At 42.4% G+C, this 22,523-nt stretch overlaps 2 protein-coding genes across 3 annotated transcripts in view; both read right to left on the bottom strand.

Moving 5' to 3' along the window:
- The window catches only part of Gas2l3 (growth arrest specific 2 like 3), a 29,419-nt gene extending 27,893 nt beyond the window's left edge, over positions 1–1,526 (bottom strand). Inside the window, exon 1 of the mRNA XM_045153376.1 lies at positions 1,315–1,526. The gene's annotated coding sequence lies outside the window, so the exon portion shown is untranslated. The remainder of the gene's footprint in view (positions 1–1,314) is intronic.
- An 11,747-nt stretch (positions 1,527–13,273) lies between these two features.
- Positions 13,274–22,523, bottom strand: part of Nr1h4 (nuclear receptor subfamily 1 group H member 4) — a 53,392-nt gene continuing 44,142 nt past the window's right edge. For both annotated transcript variants that reach the window (XM_004650209.2, XM_004650210.2), the window contains exons 8-9: positions 15,238–15,351; positions 13,274–13,768 (exon numbers count right to left, since the gene is read on the bottom strand). In XM_004650209.2, coding sequence (XP_004650266.1) covers positions 13,530–13,768; positions 15,238–15,351 — 353 coding nt within the window. In that variant the 3' untranslated portion in view covers positions 13,274–13,529. The remainder of the gene's footprint in view (positions 13,769–15,237; positions 15,352–22,523) is intronic.

Genomic DNA, 22,523 nt, shown 5'->3' with positions numbered 1-22,523 from the left:
TCTATCACTGTCTTCATGAACTTTTGCTACTAACCTACCTTCTGAGGTTTAACTCTTTATCCAAGTTAAGTAGCATAAGAATAATAATAGTTAATGCCAAGCACTGAACTAAACTGTTTATGTACACTATTTGATTTAATCCTCACAACAATAACCTTTCTTTTACAGATTAGGAAATTTAAGTTGAGAAAATTTAAATAACCTCCCTCAGGTCACACACCTACAAGTCTGCTACCAGACCCCGCAATTCTTCCACACTAAAACGAAATGCTACTTTTAATTCAATAATGTCTACACAGCAGACATCCCCTATGCAATGTCAGTTGGTCCTAATGAGTTTCTTTTAATCGTTTATTTATTTATTTGAGAGAGACAGAGAGAACGAGGGAGACAAGACAGAATGGGCACACCAGAGCCTCTAGCCACTGCAAAAGAACTCCAGAGCATGCACCATCTTGTGCATCTGGTTTTACATGGGGTGATAGCTACTATAATCATTATTAAGATATTATTAAATCAGTGCCTGCCAATCATTTAAACTTATATTTGGGACATAGTAAACACTTCTGTTGCTAATTATCCAACATTTATTTACTTGGGGGATCGAACCTGGGTTCTTTAGCTTTGCAGACAAACACCTTAACCGCTAAGCCATCTCTCCAGCCTATCATGAGTTTTTGAAACTGATGAGTCAGATGAACTGCATGTTGGGAGCTGCACCAGAACATTCACACTACAGTTCCATCCCAATGGGAACCTCAGGTGTGGAAAATTCCAGTTCTTAATCATCCCGTGGTCAAGTGTCAAAAGAGGTGAGTAGACAGCAGTTCACAAACCGCTCATCTTGTCAAGAGAGTAGTTATTAAGTCCACCACATGGGCAAACTCAAATTCTGGCCCAGGCCTGAAAAGAAGAAAGCCTCCTCAGTCAATGAAGACTGCTGCGAAGCACTCAGTTTGTCAGATTTAACCCCTCGAGTTAGACCAGGAGGAAACCAGGGGTGACTGCCTAGGTAAAGTGCTGCGGACATCCACCTTCCCTGCAAGCCTCCCTCTCCCAACCCGGCTCCCGGGAGCCGGGGGCGTGGATGGGGAAGCTCTGCGGGGTCTGGGGGACCACAGACAGGGAAGAGACTGTCGCCGTCGGTCTTGTGACTTCATCACTTCTGCCTGAGGGTGATGAAGAGGAAATCAAGTGACCTCTGGGGGGAGGCGGGGCGCTGAGGACGCGCTGCCGCCTCGGATGCCGCCGTGAGGTCTAAAGAAGGACCGGAAGTGGCTCCACCGGCGCCGGGCCTACCTGGAGCCCACTCACCTGCCGCCCCGCACACCTGTCGCCGCTCCGTAGGAAGGCGAGCTTGACTTCACCCGGGCGCCCGCGGGAACCAATCAGAGCGCGCGGCTCCCGCCGCCAGCCAATCGCAGAGCTCCTTCGATCCCGCAGCTGGGAAGCCCACCGCGACTCTGGAGACGCTGAAGCTGCTCCGCGAAGCCTCGGACAGAGGCTCCAGAGACTCGGACGGCGAGGAAAGGTCCGCAAGGAAAAAAATAAATAAATAAGGCAAACGAGGGAGGTCACTCACCAGCCTCGAGACGGGACTACGTCTCCCCGCCGGGCGACACTTGGGCTCAATCTGTGCGGGCCGCCACGCCCCTCGCCAACCGCCGCCGCCGCCGCCGCCGCCGCCTCCGCGGGCCCGCTTCAGAGCCGCCGCCTGTTTCGAAGGGACCAATCAGAGGTGGGGGCGTGGCCTGAGGCCCCGCCCCCGAGGCCGCCGGGGAGCTGTCTTCCCTTTGAGCTGCGCTCCCAGTTCTGCACCTCCTGGTGCTTCTTGCTCAGGGCTTTGGTGCACGGGACACTCCTTGAACTGAACGATCAAGTGACAGTAACAGAGCTCGCTGTCCCCTCGCGATGCCCTCCTGATAGGCAGGACCCTTACCTCCAAGGACCGCTTCCTAGCCAGCGAGCAGCCTGAAATGTTACTCCGTCAAGTTGAAGGGCAAGGGCTTTCCCCGGAGCTCGGGCTGCTCCCTGCCCCAAATCCACTTACTCCTGATAGGAGCCATGGCTTCCGGAGATGCAAACTAAGCCAGCAGGAATGAAATACTAAGTAGAAGTCTTTCGGAATGAAGTCCCTCTCGTGAGAGGGACAGATGATCGAGGGAGAGGAATTCTGTAGTTTCAAGTGTATTGGAAACTGGAGGAGGATGTTGGCTCTTCCTTCAGGAAACATGGGGGAGGGGGATTGGCTCTCAAAGCAACAATGTGACCCTGTCATTGTTACACTGTAATGACAGAGCTATGCTAACTCTTTTAAGTGTGGCTTTTCAATATGGGGAAAAAATAGTTTCTGGCTAAAAGCCAGGAGGCCTGTGTTCCCTTCGTCAAATTCATGTCACCTCTGTAAAATATAGGCATTGAGCTGAAAGATAATCTCCGTCGGGTATTTTCTACCATCTATTCCTTCATTCATGGTACAAAAAGAATGCAACATTGTTGCTTGCGTGCTGAAGAAGCAAATGAACACCAATTTCAGCCTTCAAAGTGCTCAGTAGCACGGCAAAGGTTCACTGGAAGAGAAGGTAAAAGGTTTGAAAAGAACTGGGTATTGAAGGAACAGAAGAATCTGCCAAAACAGGGAGAGTACATAGCAAGGAATGAGTGATTTTCAGGCAGTAGGAACAAGAAATGCAGGAAATATGGAGGCATACGGAGTGGACTAGGAGTTGGAGTTCTGAATAAACCAGTTTAGAGCTGGAGAGAGAGTCTAATGTGGTGACATGAACACAGCTAACAGGCCTGGCAGGTCTGAGGAATGCGGATGCTCCTCTAAAGGCAATTGGGATGATTATAAGGAAGAGATAGTATGAATGCATATGTGGTTTAGAGAGAAAATTCATTTTTAAGGATTTTTGAAGAAGGGAATGAGGCCAGTTGTCATTTCAAACATTTGAAAGACAGTCGACACATAAACCACCTCAGAAGGACTGGTGAGAAAGAAATGTGTGGAGATAGCTAAAGCGCTGACTTATCTGGTCTCCTGAATTATGTGATCAGGAGGATAGGCTGAGGAACTCAGGGGAAACAGCTGTGGGGGAAAAAAGTGTGTTTTTGTTTGGGTGTGCTCTGTTTGACTTGGGAAAGAAACAGGGGCATAGATAGAGATGTACAAATGATAGTTGGAGAGTTGTCTAAAGGTACTTAAATTCATCTGTGCAAGAGACAGGAATCTGAGAAGTCAACTCAACAATGATATTGAATGCCTGCTCTGCACTAGACTCTATCCAAGTACAAGGGTTCTCACTTTCACAGGATTCTGGGTGATTAGGTAAAGGTGCTCACTAAAAGTTGACATACAAGTGGTAAATGAACCTAATGAAGCCATAAAGTATTGCTATTGTGTGTGTGTGTGTGTGTGTGTGTGTGTGCGCGTTTAACTGACATTGACATCAGCACCTTGCTCACCATGACAGCAGTAGAAATCCCTGTTTAATCAACCTATGTTTCCTAATGCTTCTATTTAAAACTCCAGGCCATTCATATACTTCCTCATTTAGCCACATTTTGAGTTAAGGCTTTAATTTGTTGAACACTCCCTTCAAAATACTTCTGTGCAGATCCTTAAGAATAAATGTGGTTCAATCTCTAGTACTGAAAAAAAGGTAAACTGTCATAGCAGTCTTATTTGCAGAGTCACTAGTGGTTACTGCATGCATTAGTTTTACTTACATGCATGCCATGGGCCTAAAGATTTGAAAAGCATTTATTTAAAATTGAGGGGCTGGAGAGATTGCTCAGTGATTAAAGCACTTGCTTGCAAAGCCTAGCCCTGTAGGTTTGATTCCCCAATACCCATGTAAAGCTACATGCACAAAGCAGTGGATGCATCTGGAGTTCATTGGCAGCAGCTAGAGGCCCTGGTGTGCCCATTCTTTCAGTCTTGAAAATAAATAACAAATCAAAATAGTTTTTAAAAACTTGAAAGTGGGCTGGAAAGATGGTTTAGTGATTAAGGTGCTTGCCTGTGAAGCCTAAGGACCCAGGTTTGATTCCCCAGTACCCACATAAAGCCAGATGCACTAGGTGGCACATGCATCTGGAATCCATTTGCAGTGGCTGGAGGCCCTGGCATGCCATATGCTCTCCCTCCCACCTCTCTCAAACAAATAAATAATATTTTCAAAACTTGAAAGCATGTTATGTGAGGAATATAAAAAGACACCCCCTCTTCATACACAACACAGTATTTTTTAATGACTTACTGAAAATTTGCAACAGTATATGTTTACTTCTTATTCTCCTTGCCTATTTGGTTATTTTTTTTAACTTTCTTTCTTTATTTATTTGAGAGTGACAGACAGAGAGAAAGAGGCAGAGAGAGAAAGGGGCAAATAGAGAGGGAATGGGCGCGCCAGGGTCTCCAGCCACTGCAAACGAACTCCACACGCATGCACCCCCTGTGCATCTGGCTGATGTGGGTCCAGAATTGAGCCTCAAACCCGGGTCCTTAGGCTTCACAGGCAAGTGCTTAACCACTAAGCCATCTCTCCAGCCCCTATTTGGTTATTAACTTGGAGGACAGTGTGGTAACATGTGGTCCAGAGAGAAGACATCTTTGCACATCATTCCTCAAAGCCCATAGTTCTCAGTGGTGAAAGGTGAGATTGGCCAAGGAGCTCCTCTCTAGGCTTGTTGATCCCTGTTGCTTTTCTCTGCTTAAAGTTCCCCTTGCTACTTTCCCTAAACACACTGACCAGTTGCTTACCTTGATTTTTAATGCTGCAGTTAGTAATTGAGGGTTCCAGCTAATGAGCTGAAATCTACTTTCATGTGTGAGCTTTCTAATTTGCAGTTAAGTTAATAGCCGTGTTTCAGAATTGTCTCTTTCAATGAAAATGGCATCACTGTAACATGCAAACCAGACTTGCCAGTGCATTTCCATCAGATGACAAAGTCTGTTTATTCTGACTTTCCTGCTGTGAAAAGACATCTTCAAAGATGCTGCATGTTTGGAAGACTAAATTTTAAACTTTGTTACATTAGGAGTCATCATCTATCTAACTGAAAAGTGCTTTAGAAGACAGAAGAATCTCTACTCCTTGATATTTGGGTAATGAAATGCAGTTGGGGCTTTTCACAGCCCTACAAAGATTTAAAATACAGTGTACCTGTTGATTTTTGTTCTGCTTTTAACTGGTTTCTTAGCTCTTTTCTTCCTCATCTTGTTTTAAAAGTGTTTTGAATGCTTTAACATTGTTGAGTCCAGCCTATGGATTGTGCTTTGTGTGGCAACCTAAATGAAATCTTTGGGTAATGGAGATCTTAACTTATTCACAATCAGATCACACATTCAGCAGATAATTTCCTGAGACCTAATTACACTGAAAACAATACTAGGCTCTATGCTACTGCAGAGATGCTATAGGTTTGTATTGATAAATATTTTGTATGAATAATTATAAAACAAATCTCTATGTTAACAACAGCTGTGGTAATACTAAGATGCTGTGTTATATCTATGTTATGGGTTACATACTGCCCTTCCCAATCCTGTGCACATGAAGCATCAAAATATGTCATTATTTGGATCCAGAGGTTTTGTTCCAAATCCAGTGATAGTTTCATATAAGAGACAGAAAATGACAGTGAGAGAAAGAGAGAGAGAGACCACATGAAGACAGAAACAGGTGACGATAGAGTTGCTCTGAGGAGTGCTTCCAGGGACTATCAGAATCACAAAGATGTAAGGGAAGATGCTTCCATGAGACTACTGGAGGGAGCTCAGCTCTGCTCCCACCTTCATTTCAGACGTCTGCCCTTCAAAATGTCTCTTGCTTTAATCTACCAAACTTGTGATAGTTCAGGGACCCTAAGAAACTAGTCCAGTCTGTATGTGCAGAGAATTATAAAACTTTAACAACACGATGAAAAGGATAACACCCAGATCCGCTCCTCATTCATTGACTTCATTGTTGCAGTCAGGTTCACATTGCTGGTAGAAATCACCCATCCAAGAGCAGCTTGTGGGAAAAGAAAGAGGTTTATTTTGGCTTACAGGCCAAAGGGAAGCCCCATGATGGCAGGGAAAATGATGGCCTGAGCAGAGGGTGGACATCACCTCCTGACCAACATAAGGTGGGCCATAGCAACAGGAAAGTGTGCCTAACAATGGCAAGGGGTCACTGGCTAGAACACCCATAAGCTCACCCCCAACAATACACTCCCTCCAGGAGGCATTAATTCCCAAATCTCCATCAGCTGGGAACCTAACATTCAGGACAAGTAAGTTTATGGGGGGCACCTGCATCAAACCACCACATTCAACTATAAGATGTCATAATATTAACAGCTCTCCTGGAAAATTAGTTCTGTCTAATTGGCTCATCTTCCAAGTATCATCAGGTTTCTACCACATTTAGTTATATGTGATAGAAAAATCTTCAACCTCATTTAAGAGAAGATAAAAAGGGAAGTATATGAACTCATCTAGTTAAACTCCTAGTGTAGAACTTTCTAACCTCAGGCAAAGTGTAAGATTGCAAATAACATCACCAGTATCCAGTGTCTGTTGACTCTGATTTAACTGTTGGCATTATTCTCCGACTCCTCTGGTTACAAAATGGTTCCCAAAAGTTTTAGTTTATGCTCTTAGTTTCGAGTTTTAACTCAGAAAAGTGAGTGACTAGTTGTGCTCAGGTTAGAAAACACAAACCATTTTGAATGCATCAAAAAAGAAGCAATTTACCATGAATTTGGTTTCACAGGAATGAAAGAGCTGAGAAGAGAAACATTTGCCAAAAAGCAACCCCCAGGGGCTGCAGGGATGGCTTAGCGGTTAAGGCATTTGCCTGTAAAGCCAAAGAACCCTGGTTCAATTCCCCAGGACCCAAGTTAGCCATATGTACAATGGGGCACATGTGTCTGGAGTTTCATTTGCAGTGGCTGGAGGCCCTGGCATGCCCATTCTCCCTCTCTCTTTCTCTCTCTCCCTCTTTCTCTGTCAAATAAATAAATATAAATAAAATTAAAAATAAAGCAACCCCCAGACCAGTATCAGTAGGAATTCACAGCAGTCCCAAGTTGAAAGTTCAGAGCCAGAGCCATCAGCACAAAGACAGGGTTTTCACCATGTGACTGGGGGGGTAGGGGCACATAGGAGAGGACATCTTTACCAGATACCGAGGAAGAAATGCCCTATCTTTCCCCATTTTTCAGTCTTCCAATTTTCCACCAATGATGCTCATTGATTGAACCTGGCCAGAGCCAGAGCTATCTCTCCCTCCCTAAAGGAGCAGAGAGGGAAGGGGAGGGATCTGGACACAACAAGGCATATTTATTATGTTTTTGCTCTGGTATACAAACTTTCAGTGGCATATAATAAAGAAAAACAACTTGACTCTATCTTGTTTGGAGATCTGCAAGTCATCACATGGCCAGTGTGTGTGTTGGGGTGGGGATGGGGGAATGTTGCTTCAAGATGTAGAATGGCTTTAGGTGAGCTCTTTCTGCCTCTCATACCTAGATCTGCAGCTGCCCAGGGCATACTATTCTCTAGACAGATGGCAGACTGCAGAAATGCAAGAGCAGTGAGCAGATATGTGAAGTCTCCTTGGCCTCAGCTCAGCACTGGCACATTGGCACTTACATCCACATTCTGTAGCCCAAGGCAAACCACACGGACAAGCCTAGCACCGGTAGGTGAGGATGTAGGTATGCTCTGTCTAGTCTTGGAAAGGATGTTACTAGAGGACTCGGGAGCCCCTGTGCAAGCTCGTAGTCTCATAGATAAAAGAACTGACAAATGTTCTTAGAAGGAACGATAATTTGAGTTAGGGAGAGAACAAGGCAGGCAGCTGGTGGGAGAAGGGAGATGAATAAGAGGGAGTGAGGAAGCCGTGCTTTCTGATCTAGATGTCAAGGCAATAAGCAGGCTCAATGATGGAAGTCTGGCAGAGCTGCTGCATGGGGGAGGGGCGACTTAGGGGTGATTAGGGACTAGAAGGCTTAGAGTTTCAGGGCAAATAGGTTTTGGGCTGGTATTTGAAAAGGAAGATCGAAAGAATGCAAAGATGTTAGACCTTTCTAAGTTAGAAAGTAGACCAACAGCCCAAGGATCTGCAAAAGATTGCATTAGAGGCAGGAGTTTATGGGATATACAAGTACATGTCTTCTTAATATATCTTAACATCATGTTTCTTAAAGTTTCTGGAACAGGCAGCTTCTCTGGGTGGCAGCTTCTTGTCCACATGTTTGATAGGTCCATTTAGATTATGTTATGGGAGGATATCATACTATGCCTTTGTAATTTTATTATCTGGGAAGACTGGAAGATGAAAATGCCATGTCTCCACCTGGGGCCAGAGATACAACTAAGGTTCCATGCATTTGACAAAAAAAAAAATCGGGGCTGAAGGAATGGCTTAGAGGTTAAGGTGCTTACCTGCAAAGCCAAAGGACCCAGGTTCCCCAGGATCCATGGGAGCCAGATTCATAAGGTGGTACATGCTTCTGGAGTTCATTTGCAGTGGCTTAAGGCCCTGGTGCACCCATTCTCTCTCTCACTATCTGCTTCTTCTTCTTCTATCCATCAAATTAAATAAATAAATAAAATTTTTAAAAATCATATAAGAAAGTAGATTAAAAACTTAAAAACAGGTATGGTGGTGCATGCCTTTAATGCCAGCACTTGGGAGGCTGGGGTATGAGGATCACAGTGAGTTCAAGGCCAGCCAGAGCTACAGAGTGAATTACAGGTCAGTCTGGGCTACAGTAACACCCTACTTCAAAAAAAAAAAAAAAATTGAAGGAACATTTTTTTTTAATCTATAAAACAAAGCTGGGCAAATTGGTGCATGCCTTTAATCCCAGCACTCTGGAGGCAGAAATAGGAGGATCACTGTGAGTTTGAAGCCAGCCTGAGGCTATATACTGAATTCCAGGTCAGCCTGGGCTAGAGTGAGACCCTATATCAAAAAATACCACTAACAGCAAAAATCTATAAAACAGGACTGGAAAGATGGCTCAGCAGTTAAGGAGTTTGTTTGCCAAGCCTAATGGTCTGGGTTTGATTCTCACGCCCCCCCCCCACCACCACCACCGTAGTCACATTAAAGCCAGATGCACAAAGTGGCATATGCATCTGGAGTTTGTAGTGGCATGAGGATCTGGCATGTCCATTCTCTCTCTCTCCCTGCAAATAAGTTAATAAAAATTTAAAAAATAAACCTAGGACACAGCCATGCTTTACCATTAGTAAATAATCTTTACAAAATACACTTCAACAGAGCCCTCATATCGCCACATCCCTCCCTCTCTTATGGTGTTTTAAATCTTAAGGAGGGGAACTTTTTTCTTGTTTTTAACTTTTCTTATATCTGCCCCTTGTGCATGGGACTGTGTTGTATAAGGACTTTTTTTTACAAGTCTATTTTGCACAGTGAGTATATCTTCCAACACTCCCATTTTTATGTTTATTATTATTATTGTTAATAAGATGTTTCATATGGATACATCATGTGTTGGTACCCTTTTTGCCCCTTATCCCTGCCTCCAATCCATTGGGAACACTCCTCAGTAGGTTGTAGAGATTCCCCATGGGATGGTAGTTTATGCCTTGTGGGAGCAGTAGTCAGTCATTTTGGGGAGGAAGAAATGCCTCTGGGCATGATGTCTCAACCTGTGGCTCTTACAATCGTTCCATCCCCTCTTCTGCAAAATTCCCTGAACCATGGAGGCTGAGTTTTAAGTCTACCTTAGTGATGTGTTCTTAGGAGCCTCTGGATCTCTGCTTTGGTAAGTGTTGAGTATCCTCATGGTCTGTCACCTACACCCTGGTGCTGATTATCAGGAACAGCATGGAAGCAGCACTCTTGCTCATCTCCCCAATTCCTCTGTGGATTCAGCTGTGGCTTGGCTGAAGTGCAAGGGGTAGTTTAATTCCTTCAGGCTCACTGCCTTCTGAAAAAGAACAGATTCTCCTGTGGATAGTGAAGCCAGCATAGTTTAAATGGGATAAGCATTATTAATTTAGGCAAAGACTAATGAGACCTGCTCTTTGAAGGCCTAGTAACATTAGCTCATCCTTTCTTCAGACAACAGCCATAAATCCCAGATTAACACTTTGGTCAACCAGTTGTATATTGTGACGCTTCTGCAACTCCCTCCTCAGGTTCAAAAATTCACTGGGATAGCTCACAGAATTCAAAACAGTTTATTCACTGTTCTGGCTACATTTCTCCCTAAAGTTTCTGTGGCAAAATACCTAATAAGCAATTTACAGGCTTATTTTTGCTGACAGTTTAGGGGGTAACATCATGGTGAGGGAGTTATAGTGGGTGGAATGGTTCTACAGGCCTATGACATCAGGAGCTGGTAGTGTGGCCAGTTCACATCTCGGCAGATAGGAAGCAGAAAGCCAGAGTGGAACTTGAGGTGGATAGAAACTTCAAAACTCACCACTAGTCAAGCAAGGTCCCATAGTACAAAGGTTCTATAACTTCCCAAAATAGTGTTCAAACACATGAGTCTGTGGGGGACATCTGAGTCTCAAAGCATAACGTTCACTGTTACCGCTTTCTTATAAATATAACTCAGGAAAAGCTACAATGAAGAGTTGTGCAAGACCAGGTAAGGAGACAAGGAGCACCCAGAGATTCCGCATGCCCTCTCCTGGCCTAACACCCTCCACACCATCTCAGTATGCTCACCAACCCAGAAGTGTTCAAAATCTTATTGCTTAGGGGTTTCATTGAGACTCTGTCATATAGGCATGTTATATTATAATCACCGGGCTTTGGCAATTAAACTTGATCCTCATCCCTTCTTCCCTTCCTCCAGAGGTTGTGGGTTGGGGCTCAAAATCCCAGCCTTTTAATCATGTTGTTTGTTCCTCTAGCAACCAGCATATAGTAGACAGCGTCATTTCACTGAGATGAACTTCAAAACCAGGCACAGTTATGGAGGAAGGGATTTATTGAAGCTTACAGATCCAGGGGAAGTTCCATAATGGCAGAAGAAGCTGGCCTGCTTTCACAGGTCTAAGCAGAGAGAGAGAAGCTACAAGCCAAAACCCCAGAGCCACACCACAAGGCACCCTTCAGGAGCTCCTGGTGGAACTCCGGCACTTTGCATCTCCTTAGAGTGGAATTCCAAGTCCACCACCACCCCTTAGGGCTGAACCCTAGGATCCGCCCAGTGACACCTCTTCCAGCTAGGTAGCTGGAAATCTAAGAAGCTTTAATAAACTCCTTGAAGCTATCTAGGAGCCCACCAAGAGTCACCTTGTTAGACTAAGTAGGGCTAAAGGGGATTTGTTATCAATACCAAAAGATATTTCTATTATCCCAGGAAATAGGAAATTCCAAGAGTTTCTGAAGCTCTGTGTCAGATACTGGGAGCCAAGACCAAAAATATAATTCTTCTAGTATCACAATTGTTTTAGCGTATGTTAAGCATTATTGTTTGCTACTGCGAGGTTTAAACCAGTTGAATAAATCCAGATGTGTCGGATGCAGGCTCTGGCTCTGTCTGTCACACCCCACTGGCTCGAATTTCCCATCATCACAGGATGCAGGCTGTACTTCTGTCTTCCCTACCCCAGCAGTTCCCGCTTCCTCAGCCTGTTCCTTGTGATCTGGAGGCAACAAATCACACTTAGTACTCCAAAACTGGGTCTGCCTTCTCAGTCAGTCAGAAATTTACTTTTGCCTTATTGCCCTCTCCTCACCATGTCTCTCCCCTTGTGGGCCTGCACGTTCCCTCTCACTCTTCAGTGAGCAAATAAGACCTTCCAAACAGTGGGCTTTCAAAATCTGCATTTTAACAGTGGTGCACCTTGCCTCCTGCCCTCAGTTTATGCCTGAAACTTCCTCCTTCTGCTCCTGCCCCTCTTTTAACTGGAACCCATGTATTCAAGTAGGGGGTTATCCTTTGAAGCCCAGGGGAAATGGTACCACCACCGTGAGACAATCTTGAGTTTCTGGGTGTAGCAGTTACCCACTTTTTCCCCGGATACACAACTAGAAGCAGTTTATAGGAGGAGAGAGCTTATCTCAGGCTTACAGCTTCAAGGAGAAGTTTCATCATGGCAGGGAAAGCGTGAGCCAAGGAAGAAGCTGGCTCGCATCTTGTCACATATCTGGGTGGAAGTAGTCTCAGTACTGGGTTGGAAACTGGATTAATAAACCCCAAGTTCTGCCCCTCCCCCAGTGACACACCTCCTCCAGCAAGACTCCATGCCTAAAGGTCCTTCCAGCTGGGGATTGAGTGTGAGACTTAATCACAACACATGAGGCTACCAGGGACATTTTACATTCAAACCACCACACTGGGTAAACCCACAGTATGTTCCTCACCATCCCTTTGTAAAACACTAAGACCCTCCAGGCAGCTCTTCTGTATCTTAGCATCTTAGTATACCCCATGGAGTTTTCCAAATGAATCTAGCTCAAGGCTTTTTGTTTAGTTTTTTTTTTTCTTTTGTTATAAAGAATAGCATCCAAATGATCTAGCTGAATTCATTCCTATCTCCACAGATTATTTTTAGAATGTTGGGTTTGCTATGTATTTTAATACAAAAACTCTTTGCTTGGTAAGCAATCTCTATTTGGGCTGACTTCATGAGAAAGGGAGATTTCAGCCCATTACTTACAGAAGGTGTTTTATTGTATTAGTCAAAGGAGAATGGGGAGAAGAATGCCACAGTTGAATAATGGGGGGAGGAAATGAACAAATTCCTGCTGTGGGGGAAGTATGCAGCAACTATGGACTGGAGGAATGTTTTGGGGAAAAAAATGAAGAAAACAAAAAAGACTAGTTATATGTGCTGAAGCCTGTAGTGAGCGCTTTTAAGAGTGGTAAGAGATTTCCCCATACATGCTCTCAACTTGTACATGCCTCCTCAAGACCCCAACCATGAAGAAGGAGAGCTTGCTTCAGAGAATAATTTATGTGAAGATCATTAACTTCTCTGAGTGATAGTCTCTTTGAATGTCAAAGAAAATGAGGTGGTTGAGGGCTAGGAATGTTCAGCACACCTTCTCTCCTGATTTGGAAATGTTTTATTTGCATTGTGAGAGTTTCTCTTTCTATAAATTACCCTCCCCGGAGTCAGTAGGATGTTTTCCATCACCTAAAGAGATATTTCTCAAATTTTGATCCCAAAGAAAAGCCTGTTGCCATTATGTTCAGTTTATTGCCAAAACTGCATACAGCTCTTTAACAAAATATATGCAATATGGAGAACAGCAAAATAAAGTTTGTTCAGCAGATAGAATTGAAGTAACAGTTGATTTATTAGGCAAATAGGGCGTGTCAGTTAAAATGTAGGGTTCTCTGGAGCCTTGTAAAATATAATATAGAGAAAGCAATTCTATCTAACCTGTATTTACAATTGTGGAAGTTTTATAATACCTACATAAATATTCATGAAGATTCTTAAGCGAAACCAGGTACAAATGAAATAAAGTCACACTTCAGATTCATGTCACAAGGAAAAGAAGAAAATAGATGCCCCCCACCCGCAATGCTCATCACTGAACATCCCAGATCTCGCAGAGGAGTGGGGTGAACTTGTGGTCATTTACTCTCCATGACATGAGCATCTCAGCGTGGTGATGATTGAATGTCCGCAGTTCTGTCAAGCGACCCAGGAGACAGGCAAAATGCTGAGGATTTTCGGGCTGGTAAATCTTGCACAACTTTTGTAGCACGTCAAGCAGAGGTTCTTGAAGCTTCTCCACAGCCTCTCTGTCCTTGATGTACTGCCTGTCTGTTTGGGAATTTAAAGTAAAGTGACAAAATTAAAAAGTGGAAAAAACGTTATCTTGGCATAATTATTACAATGGCTCGCTTTTTTGAAGTAGTTTCTAAGAGCAACGTACACTCACATGCATATAGTGTTCAATGTAATGAATTTACCCACATATACACACACAATGGACTCATACATAGATCAGTACATGGGGCATCTAATGCTATCTAAAAGTGTCCCAACCTCTTCTGCCAATAAAACCTATATAATAAAACCCCTGGAGAGAACCTGCATAATGGGTGCAAGCATCCTCTGTGGTGGATAAAATTTGTAATCTTACTAGGGCATAGCGTATATATGTTGTAACTAACTGTAGAAGGTCCTGTTAGACTTTTTTTTTTTCCTATTGTTAATAGCAAAAGTAACAACTAGCCTCTGCTCCCAAATATTATCTTTAAAAAGCCTAAAGACTGGTATAGTAATTATGCCTCTCTAATCATGAGCATTGTCTTTCTTGCACCCACAGAGAATTTAAAAATACACAAATTTTATAGACAGAGGTATTCATTTCCACAGTGTTTAAAACAACAAAAAAATTGGAAGCACTCCTACTGATATATAAACAAATGATAAATATTAAATATATTAATGTATAGCCATACAATGGACTATGACAAACATTTTTGTTTTATTCGCAGTAGGGTCTCACTCTAGCCCAGCCTGATCTGGAATTCACTCTGGAGTCTCAGGGTGGCCCTGATCTCATGGTGATCTTCCTACCTCTGCCTCCTGAGTGCTGGAATTAAAGGCATGTGCCACCACATCCGGCTATGACACATATTTTAATAAACTTTTACCAACATAATTTTCAACAACTTGGAAAAAGTCTTTTGAAGAAATATGAACTTTTTAAAAGTTGAATGTTCTTTAATGCATGAAATTTCTTTGATATCTCTGTTTAAGCAACTATTTAGAAAATCTTTCCCTCACCACTAATGAAAATATCATTCTTCTAACCACTTCTTTTCTTATATTCTCATTATTACAATTTTCTGAGACAGGGTCTTAAATTTGCCTCCTTCCTTCATCATCATCATTACCACATCCTAAGATTATAGGTATGGGTTACTTTATCCAGCTAGAAATTATATAATTTTGTAGAAGTTTCCAGCCCCTGAAAAATTGGTACTAGAATGTGACCTTCATAAAAGCTGTATCCCATGTCTCCCCAGTGTCTATCTATATCATGTTTAATACACCAAAAGTGCTTAATATGTACCTGTTGGATACCTGAGGATAATGGTTAGAAAAAAAACCATTGAGAAAAACACAGAATTGTTAATTAACAATGGTTGTATTTGAATGGTAGAATTATAGGCCAATTTACTTTATGTTTCTGTGCTTTCTAGATTTTCCTTAATAAACTTCATTCTATTATACTAAGAAAAACAAACAGAAGAAGAATTCAGGTATGATGCTGAGATTACCTGGAGAAAGGATAACTATTGCTGTCAGCAGAGCGTACTCTTCCTGAGTCATTTTCAATTCCCCAACACTTTTATAAAAACTGAACATTGGCGTGATATATTCATCAGAGATGCCTACACAGGAAAGTTGAAACATGAGTTACAAACAGTTTTGAGTGACTAAAAGATGTAAACCTGGAAACACATGACTAATACTTTCACATACTTTCAAATAATTATAGTACAGTATGTGCCTGACCAAAAACAGAAGGTTGCAAAGAAAACCAATCAACTAAATCCTCAGTACACAGCCTACTCAATGATGTGTAGGTCTTTGACTTCTAGCCTTTGTTTCAGTCATGACTGCCTGACAATAAATAATAATGCTCTTGAATTGGCAAAAGAATCTCAAAAGAATCTCAGTTTCTACACAGCCTAGTGAATCTTTTTAATATTGATACGTGTAGTCTAGGCCGTGATAGGATCTTAAACAATGAATAAAACGTCATTGTTCTCCAGCCCAGAAGTATAAACAGCTCCATTTAGTAAATTGGCCAGGGTGATAGTGAAAGGGTTCTGATCTATAGCTGAAATGCCATGCCATTTACTCACTATTATACTCCATAACTTGGCCACTCTCTTCAAACTCAGTATGGCTAAAGTCAAAAATATCAAGTAAGAACAGGTCACCTCATTTTCCTCCAAAACAACTCCTTTCTTGGTGGTTTCATTCTTAGTGATTGACATCCTTGTTATCGCAGTTGTCCAGGCTGACAACTGAGATTCAGATGGGCATAGCATGGGCCCGATCAGCTCTGCTTCCCCTCTCCATGGCTCCTGTCATTGGCAGAGTCTCAACCATCTCTTGACATCTCCAACACTGCAATTGCCTCCTCACACACCGTTCTGTCTTGCTGACTCGTCTTCAATCCATCCTCTATCCACAAACTTTCAAACCACATACTTTCTCCTTACTTCTTTCAGACCTTCAAAATCTTTCTATGATTTTTAGCACATGCTTAAATTGCTTTTCACATTGTAACATTTGCCCACCTCATAACCCAAAATGGTAATAATAGGAGCTCCCACTTATTGAATGCTCATTAGGTGCTAGGTACTGTTGCAAGCAGTTCTTTTGCTACAATTAATCTTTCTAAAGCCCCATGAGCTAGGCACATAGCTAGTGAGATGATGTCATGATGCCAATCAAAGTTGATGGGCTTTAACTAACTTCCGTTGCTTTGCTCCAGCCATGTCCAGACTCTAGAAATTCACTCAGCAATGCAGTCTGCGCAGTCTCTGTGCACGTTGTCTCTGGCTGGGATATCTCCATTTTCTTTATCTACTTTAGTTCTCTTAATTTAAGATTTCTTTGATTCACTTTGTTTCACCTGCTCATCCAACAAATATTAGCTTGGTGCTTGTTATGCACATGGCTCCTATCCAGAACAGCCCATAGCTGGGGGAGGGAAGAAATAGAAAAGACTATACAGGGTGCATGCCTTAAATCCCAGTACTCAGGAGGACAAGGTAGGAGAAACACTGTGGATTTGAGACCAGCCTAAAACTACATAGTAAGTCCCAGGTTGGCCTGGACTAGAGTGAGACCCTACTTCAAAGGGGAGAAAAAAAGACAGTATCATGACACGCTGATAAACTGAGAGGATGAATTTCCTAGGAATGATCCAGAGGAGAACTAAGTGCATGTTCATTCCCAAACAACATCTAGAGTCACAGAATCAAACCAATATAAAATTAGAATCCAGATACTCATAAATGTATCATCTATTTGTATACCTTACAGAAAGTAGATTTATCAAAAACTATAAATTCTCACCTTTAGACAAATTGGAAGAATCTTCCAAATTCAATCCTGGGCTTTTCCCTCTCTAGTCACCATACCACACTGTCCTCCCTTGGACCTTTGATTATGTAACTGACCCCAGTGGACTCTACTAACAACAAAGTCTTTGTTGAACAAGATGAAGATTGCATCACGTGGAAGACTGCCCTTTAACTAGCTGTTATAGAATTGAACCAAATACCCATATAGACATTGAGGCATGTGAGTTTAGGAATGCTGGACTCAGCTTTCAACATAGGAGTTAGAAGTTGGGAACTAGTGCTGACTTTGAATTCTGACTCTGTGAATTGGTCTTGAGCACATTAAACCTTTAAAATCTCTTACTTTTCTTATCTGAGAAATGTGAATCATATAAGATAATATACAGTACTTAGTGCAAAGCCTGCTTCATTGTAAGCCCTCGGTAACTGTAAGAAGCCAGGCCTAATGATCCAGGCATATAATTCCAGTTACTTGGAAGGTTGAGGCAGGAAGATTACAAGTTCAAGATCTGCCTGGGCAACACAGCAAGTTCACTGACAACTAGACAACTTAGTGAAACTCTGTCTCAAAAATAAAAAGTAAAAAAGAGGAGCTGGAGATATGGTTTAGTGGATAAGGCACTTGCTTGTTGAGGCTAAGGACCCAGGTTCTATTCCCCTGTACCCATGTAAACCAGATTCCCAAGGTGGTGCATGCATCTAGAGTTCATCTGCAATGGCTCTGGCACACCTATTCTTTTACCTCTCTCTCTCTCTCACACACACACACACACACATATATACACATGCTCAAATAAATAAATAATATTTTTAAAAAGCATTATAAAAAAGTAAAAAACAAAGCTAGGGCAACACCTCAGTGGAAAAGCATTTGACTGACATGCTCAGGACCCTAGGTCTAATCCCCAGTACTGAAATAAATAAATATCAGAGCAAACAATCTTAATGTCTATTATTATTATTCAAGCAAATTGCATTAATATCTCAAATCTCAGTCCATTTTAGTCTAGACTAAATAGTGTATTTTTGCCTTTACAGAGATTTTTAAAAAATAATTTTGCTTATTAATGGGATAAATACACATTAGTTGATTAGTATTAAAGCTAAATTATGATTTGTATTATTTTCTTGCTGCTAGGTTTTCTTTCCTTTCTTTCTTGCTTTTTTTTTTTTTTTTTCTGAGGTAAGATATTACTCTAGCTCAGGCTGACCTGGAATTCAATTCACTATGTAGTCTCAGGATGGCCTTGAACTCTTGGCAGTCCTCCTAACTCTGCCTTCTGAGTGCTGGAATTAAAGGCATGCACCACCACTTTTAATATTCAAACACCTGCAATCTTAGCTGGGAGTGGAGGCACATGATTTAACCCCAGTGCTTGTCTGATCAGTTCAAGATCAGCCTGAGCCACACAGCAGGACTGACCCAGAAGAAAGAAAGGGAGGAAAAAAACAAGAAGAAGAAAGCAAGAAAGATGGGAAGGAAGAAAAAGGGAAGGAGGAAGGGAAGAAGAGGGGGGCAGAGGAAGGAAGGAAGAAAGGAATAGGGGAAGAGGCAATATTTATGCTTCCTTTAGCACTCTGGGACTGCACCTATTGATGTAATGTCTAAATGTAATGTAATGTGCCCTAACTTGAAATACCACGAGACTTGGAGATAAAGCTAAGGCAACTGATCTGAAAATGTTCAGTTTTTGGAGGTAATCTTTGTTTACCTAATTTTCTAGCTTGTTTGTCTTTTGAACTCCTCATCCTACCTTCAAAAATGTTCCCTCCATCATCTACTTAATTATAGCTCCTAATGTTTTAGGAAAGTTAAACTGTTCATTATGATTCTTTCAAGAACCTAGGGAGATAGGAACTTTTTTAGGTTTTTTGTTTGTTTGTTTGTTTGTTTGTTTGTTTTTTTGCTATAGTATAGATCAAATATACTCTCCGAATTAGGAGACCCGCATAAACTCCCAGCAAGTAGTAATTTCCCAGCCTGTGAACCAGGAGTTTCTAACCGAAGAAATGTAGAAACAACTTCATCCTGAAGGGGGCAGCCTTTTCCTATTTTCCTGCTTCCTCCTTCATTGCCGTTTAAACACTTGCTAGAAATTACCTTCATTTTCTCTCTTATGACCAATTGCTAATTTTTGGTCACAAGAGGGGGCTATTTTCCAACTCAACCACAGAAACTTCGCCATCAAAAGGTTTGAGGTTGTATAAAGAAAAAATATTTTGTTTCTGCTGCTGCTGTTGCTTCTCGTGTTTACTTCAAAAGCAGGAGGGACTCTGTGGCTGGTAAGTTGCTTAAGAATCAGAAACACCCCCTCAAAGAATAACCTGTTGTGCCTATGTGTGTATATATATTATATAATATATACATATATATATAATTTTATATATATGTATATATAATCTTTTTATTTATTTGAGAGAGAGAGGTAGATAGAGAAAGAAAGAATGGGGGCTGGAGAGATGGCTTAGCAGTTAAGGTGCTTGCCTATGAAGCCTAAGGACAGAGGTTCTACTCCCCAGGTCCCATGTAAGCCAGCTGCACAAGGTGACACAAGCATGCAAGGTCACACATGCACACAAGATGTCAGACACGTCTGGAGTTCGATTGCAGTGGCTGGGGGCCCTGGCATGTCAATTCTCTCTCCCTCCTTCTCTCTCTCTCTCTTATAAAAAAAAAAATACTAAAGAAAGAAGGAAAGAAAGGGCATGCCAGGGCCTCCAATCACGGCAAAGAAACTCTAGATCCCTATGCTTCACAGGCAAGTGCCTTAACCACTAAGACACCACTCCAGCCTCTGCCTTCTTTGTTGTTTGTTGCTTCTTTTAATTTCTTTGTTCATTTTTATTTATTTATCTGAGAGTGACAGAGAGAGAAAGAGAGAGAGAAAGAGAGAGAGAGAGAGAGAGAGAGAATGGGTGTGCCAGGGCCACCAGCTACTGCAAACAAACTCCAGATGTGTGTGCCCCCTTGTGCATCTGGCTAACATGGGTCCTGGGGAATCGAGCCTCGAACCAGGGTCCTTAGACTTCACAGGCAAGCGCTTAACCACTAAGCTATCTCTCCAGCCCATGTTTCTGTTTTTATTTGGGGTAATCTAGGGATTAAACCCAGGGCCTCAGGCATGCTAGGCATGTTCTCTACTACTGAGCTGCATGCATCCTTAACCCCTACCTTTTATATCTTAGCTAATGTCCTAGTCTTAATTATGAACAAAGCTAAAACATTTTCTTTGTGTGTCAGTATGTTCAAGGATACATAATATGTCAGACCCATGTTCTGATGCTTTATATCTATGTGAGTCATCACTGTTGATGACCTCAAGATGGACTGCACATCTTGTTTAAAATAAGTGGTACTGTTTGTTCAAAACCATGCCATTTGAGGCCCAAGATATAGCTCAGTTGGTAGAGTGCTTGCCTAGAATGTGTGAAACCCTGGGCTCAATGTCCAGTGCCACATAAAAACCAGGTGTAGGATTGCTAGCACAAAAGAGGTGGAGGCGAAAGGATGAGAAGTTCAAGGCCATACTCAGGTACATAGCAAGTTTGAGGCCAGCCTGGGGTACATGAAACCCTGTCTAAGATAATATGATGATGATCTATAGTTTGATTTTTTTTTTTTAAGAAATGGTATCGTCCTACCCAGAAAAGTTAAATATAAGTCCCTGGCATGGCATCTAAGCCCAGGAATGCCATCTATCTTCCTCCCAAACTAAACTCTGGCTACCCCAGTGTTTTGTGTATGAGCTGAAGACACAGACTCTTCTAGGTTCCTAAAGCTAGGAACTCCCCCCATCCCTGCCTCACGGAGGTCATATCCTGTGGAGGAGGCAAAGTCCTGCCCTGTTCAAGGTCCATTGAGTGTCGGTCATATTTCCATGATGGAGCTTGGCACATTGAGGGCTATCTGCACAACTGTAGCCACCGAGATGGAAGGAGAGGTTCCTGGGAAGCTCCCAAGGGAGACTTCTGTGTTCCTTCCCTCCTCCGCCACTTCTCAGCCTTGACAGCTTTAGTACTTGGACGTGAGGCCAGGACTGCTGTGGCCCTTAGGAAACCACCCCCCTGCAGGAGAACTTGCCTCAGAGCGAAGCTAGCATTCACACAGGGCAGAGCAGAAAGACAGGAGCTGTGTTTCTGATGGCCTGTGATCATTTATGCTGCTGTGGCTCCTTTTGGGGGGTTTTCACTGGAGCTAAGACATTTCCTTAGGGTTTTGTTAGTGACATTGGGGATCAAACCCTGGGCTTTGTACATGTTAGACAAGCATTCTAGCACTTAGCTATTTCATATCCGTATGTTTTTAAAGTCATGTTCAGTTAGATTTTCTGTTACTATCAGCCAAGATTGCCCTGACAGCTCCCTTAACAGATACATCTCATCTTTAGATTTCTTTCCTTGAAATATAATACGGAATCCTTATTATGCTGAGGCACTGTACTCATGTTCAGAGCTCAAGCTGCAATTTTGTTTTCTCTCTGGGATTTTGTCCTTCACAGTGAAGGGACAACCGTTTCTCCTCCATGTGCAATTCTAACATGGCTATCACAGTTTATATGTCTCCTTCCACTGGACTGTGAAGACCACGTACAAATACACGGGGGAGGAAACAGTGGGTGCCTCTCACTGCTGCCTGGTCCATGGAGGCCAATGCACATCGGCATCCCTGATAAGCACGCTGCTGATATCGTGGTGAGAGTTTCATACCTGTTGGTTAACTTAGGCATGATTATATGATGCTAGTTCCTTGGGACAAAGGTGACATAGTTGTGAGATGTAAAGAAGGCAAGCGGTATCATCAAGGCAACGGAAATGGCTTTCTTAAGGCGCTAAGAGACCCTTGAACTACTAAGCTCTACCAAGTGAGCTCTACCTTTGTGCCCTAACTCGGCTTTAATTTTAAAACCTTTCCATTAATTTAGTAATTTAAAAAAAATCAACTTTGGGCTTGAGGGATGGCTCAGCAGTTAAAATTACTTGCTTATAAAGACTGCCAGTCCAGGTTTGATTCCCCAGTACACATATAAAGCCTGACACACAAAGTGGTACATCTATCTACCGTTTGATTGCAGAGGCGAGAGGCCCTGGCATATCCATTCTCTCTGCCTAAAAATAAGTAAAAATATTTTTTAAAAGTCAACTTTCAATATAAGATATTTAATAAAGGCTAAGGAGATAACTCAGTCAACAAAACACTTGCCTAACAAGTGTGAGGACACGAGTTTAATCACGAGAACCCAAATGAAGTACCAGGCACAATGGCACGGGCACACTTGCAATCCCAGCGGGAGGCAGAACCTTGTAGCTGGTGGGCCAGCTACTCTAGCCTAATTGGTGAGCTTAAGGCTCATGAGAGAGTGTGTCTCGAAAAGAAGTGGATGATTTTCCTGAGAACAATACCTCTGGGGTTGCCATCCAGCCTCCTTGTTCACACACATACACATGTATGCATTACACACATG

The sequence above is a fragment of the Jaculus jaculus genome, chromosome 6 (assembly GCF_020740685.1).
Source record: "Jaculus jaculus isolate mJacJac1 chromosome 6, mJacJac1.mat.Y.cur, whole genome shotgun sequence".
Lineage (NCBI taxonomy): Eukaryota > Metazoa > Chordata > Mammalia > Rodentia > Dipodidae > Jaculus > Jaculus jaculus.
This window is presented reverse-complemented; position numbering and strand designations above follow the sequence as displayed.